Source organism: Lynx canadensis, chromosome E3 (genome assembly GCF_007474595.2).
Source record: "Lynx canadensis isolate LIC74 chromosome E3, mLynCan4.pri.v2, whole genome shotgun sequence".
NCBI classification, from domain to species: Eukaryota; Metazoa; Chordata; class Mammalia; order Carnivora; family Felidae; genus Lynx; species Lynx canadensis.
The window spans coordinates 40,371,068-40,374,204 of NC_044318.1; the positions used below are offsets into that span (position 1 = coordinate 40,371,068).

At 55.8% G+C, this 3,137-nt stretch overlaps 1 protein-coding gene across 1 annotated transcript; it reads left to right on the forward strand.

The window, feature by feature from the left end:
- Positions 1-1,344, forward strand: LOC115504080 (cytochrome c oxidase assembly protein COX19). Its single transcript, XM_030300755.1, has 2 exons — positions 1-107; positions 663-1,344. The coding sequence occupies exons 1-2, from the start codon at positions 26-28 to the stop codon at positions 908-910; spliced, it is 330 nt and encodes a 109-aa protein (XP_030156615.1). The 5' UTR covers positions 1-25; the 3' UTR covers positions 911-1,344.
- Positions 1,345-3,137: the final 1,793 nt, after the last annotated feature.

Genomic DNA, 3,137 nt, shown 5'->3' on the forward strand with positions numbered 1-3,137 from the left:
TCTCCGGGGCTCCGGCGCCGCCATCATGTCGACAGCCATGAATTTTGGGTCCAAGAGCTTCCAGCCGCGGCCCCCGGACAAGGGCAGCTTCCCGCTGGATCACTTCGGTGAGCGGCGGGCGGCCGCCGGGCTCCTGCGCCGAGTCTCGGGTCGTGGGTCTCCTCCGGTGGCGCCGTGCGGCCCCGTGGGCGCTGGCGTCCGCACGCGGTTGCAGGTGGGGAAACTGAGGCCCGCCGCGGCCCACCTCCACCACCCCGGAGGCGGGCCTGCGGGAAGAGGGGCGACAGGTTGCGGAGGACGTCCCGAGGGAGAGCGTTGCCGGCGTCCGGGGGACCCGCGCCCAGCCTCGCACAAAGCCCGCAGGCTGTCAACCTGGGCCTCGCGCGGACCTGGAAAGTCCGCGTTTGGGGTGAGCCTCTGTGCGAGCCAAGGCTCCGGAAGTGGGTCCGCAGATTTTTCTCGTAACCGACGCCTTCCCCTGCAGTGTCCCAAACACGCAGAGGAGGGGCGGTCGCCGCACCATGGGGCACGCGGTAGGCTCGTCCTTTCCAGCGTGAGTGTGAAGGAGACTCGTTCTGGAAGGACGGCTGCGGGTGCGCGTGCTGTCCCACCGCGTCGCGTTTTCACTTGAAAACTGGGTGCTCTTTTCCTTTTCGTTCTAGGCGAATGCAAAAGCTTTAAGGAGAAGTTCATGAAGTGTCTCCGCGACAATAGATTCGAAAATGCTTTGTGCAGAAGTGAGTCGAAAGACTACTTAGAATGCAGAATGGAGAGGCAAGTACCTGCTGGCAATGAACGACTTCTGGAACCTCCCAGCACTCCCATGGAAACATTTTTTTTTCCCCAAGAGGTCATTGCAGCGGGCCTCCTTCATCCCCCAGGTTCCAAGCCTTTGTCTTTGAGAACGTAGAGTGGCTCGCCCCTGGAACGGAGGCCTGCCAGATTCAGTGGCACTGAAGGTTTCACAGTCATGGGGACCCTGCGGAGAGGGAGCGCGTCTTACGGGGTTGCATTCCTGAGTGTTTTCTCTGCACATTTGGGAGCTGCTGACCCGTCATTAAGGTTTCAGAATCGTACATCATAAAAATGCTGACGGAGTCAAAAGATGTGCAGGTCGTGGGCACAGGGTTTCTTCCTCTCACGTTCTCAGACCATAAAAATACCGTTTGGTTCCACGTAGCTCAGCAGTGCCTGAAATATGACAGGGGAGACAATGGGCCATTCAGAAACGGTGAAACATGGAGGTTTGTTCTGTCCTGACCAGAACTGACCAGCGCTCGCTTTTTTTTTTTTTTTTTAACGTTTATTTGTTTTTTTTTGAGACAGGGAGAGACAGAGCATGAACGGGGGGGGGGGGGGGTCAGAGAGAGGGAGACACAGAATCTGAAACAGGCTCCAGGCTCTGAGCTGTCAGCACAGAGCCCGACGCGGGGCTCGAACTCACGGACCGCGAGATCACGACCTGAGCCGAAGTCGGCCGCCCAACCGACTGAGCCGCCCAGGCGCCCCAACGCTCGCTTTTAAGTGAAACAAGTGTTTCTGAGTGTGATCCGTTGAGATTTTACTGAAGAGCTATTCTTACTCCTAACGGGGAAAAGCATAGAGCGTATAATTATATGGTGGGGGTGGGAACTTCTATTCCTGCCCTTCGAGCCCTTCGTCAGCTCGGTGAGGAGTCTGGTCTTCACACGGCCTTGTCTGAAGATGGAGTGGCATAAACCCATCCAGTCAGAGCCCCCTTGTCGTTTCTCCATAACAGAGTCCGACATTTCCCTCAGGGCACAACCGCTTGTGTCTTTCAGGCCCACAGGTGCGTTGAGGGCTTTCGGTGGACATGTGGGACATTGGCCCTTTTGGGAGTGTGGCCCTCATGTGAGGCCCTCGTTCTGTCTTCTGAGTTGTTCAGGGCCACCGAGTCCAGCTCTCGCCATCTTTAAATAGCCCATTGCTGGGATCCACGTGTTTAAATTACTGTCTTTTATTTATATATATATATATATACATATAAATTTTTTTTTGAACATTCAGTTTTGAGAGACAGAGCTTGAGCAGGGGAGGGGCAGAGAGGGAGACAGAATCTGAAGCAGCTCCAGGCTCCAAGCTGTCAGCACAGAGCTCGACGCGGGGCTCGAGCTCCCTAATGGCGAAATTGTGACCTGAGCCCAAGTCAGATGCTTAATTGAAGGGGCACCCCTAAATTACTATCTTTTAAGTCGATATACCTTTCAGAAATGAACTGAGTTTCTTTTTGGTGCTGCCACGCCCTGGAGACAGTTTGAAGTTGGCTTCTGACCGCGTGTGAGGGTGTGAGCAGGTCACCTGCCCCCGTGAAGCTCAGGTGAGCCATCCCCGTGCCGGCCACAGTGGCCAGCACACGCAGGCAGCCGCTCCTGCTGGGAGCTGCTCCAGAGAGTTGGGCCGTCTGGGTCCCCAGAGAGGCTCCTGGCTCGTCTGGCAAAGGACAGCAGAAGGGTTCTGACTTTTCTCCCCATGTGACCTTGGAAGTGGGCTGTCTGCTCTCCACGTGGCCACGCCTCGCTCAGCACGGCCTCTGGAGACCAGCCTGCCCTGAGGCCTGCTGAGGTCAGTGGGGACGGGGTGGCAGCGGGGGGGTGCAGCTCGCCTCTCCGTGAGTTCCGTTATTTCAAGTGGCTTCTCTGGTTGGTCCGGTGACGTTAAGGCCAACGTAGGGGGTACATGTGTGTTCAGACTCGGTCGGTGATTTTGGCTGTAGACTTTTGGATGGTTTTCAGTTCCAAGTCCATGACCATCCAGGTTCAGTATCGAGACTGCACATTTATTTCCCTTCCCACTCTTTGTAAACCTTTTTATTCCTTTCATGCTGAAATCCCAGACGTTATTTACCCCTACGAACGTCCATAGGCATCTTTCTTTTAATGTTTGTTTAGTTTTAGGTGGGAGGGAGGCAGAGAGGGAGGGGACAGAGGATCCGAAGTGGGCACTGTGCTCAGAGCCCAATGAGGACCTCGAACTCCTGAACCGTGAGATCGTGACCTGAGCCACAGTCGGACGCTCAACCAACTGAGCCACCGGGCGCCCCCACCATATGCATCTTTGTACAAAACTGGACCACAGTGAGATTTTAGAGTTGCCTCTTGAGGACTTGGGCCGTCTCA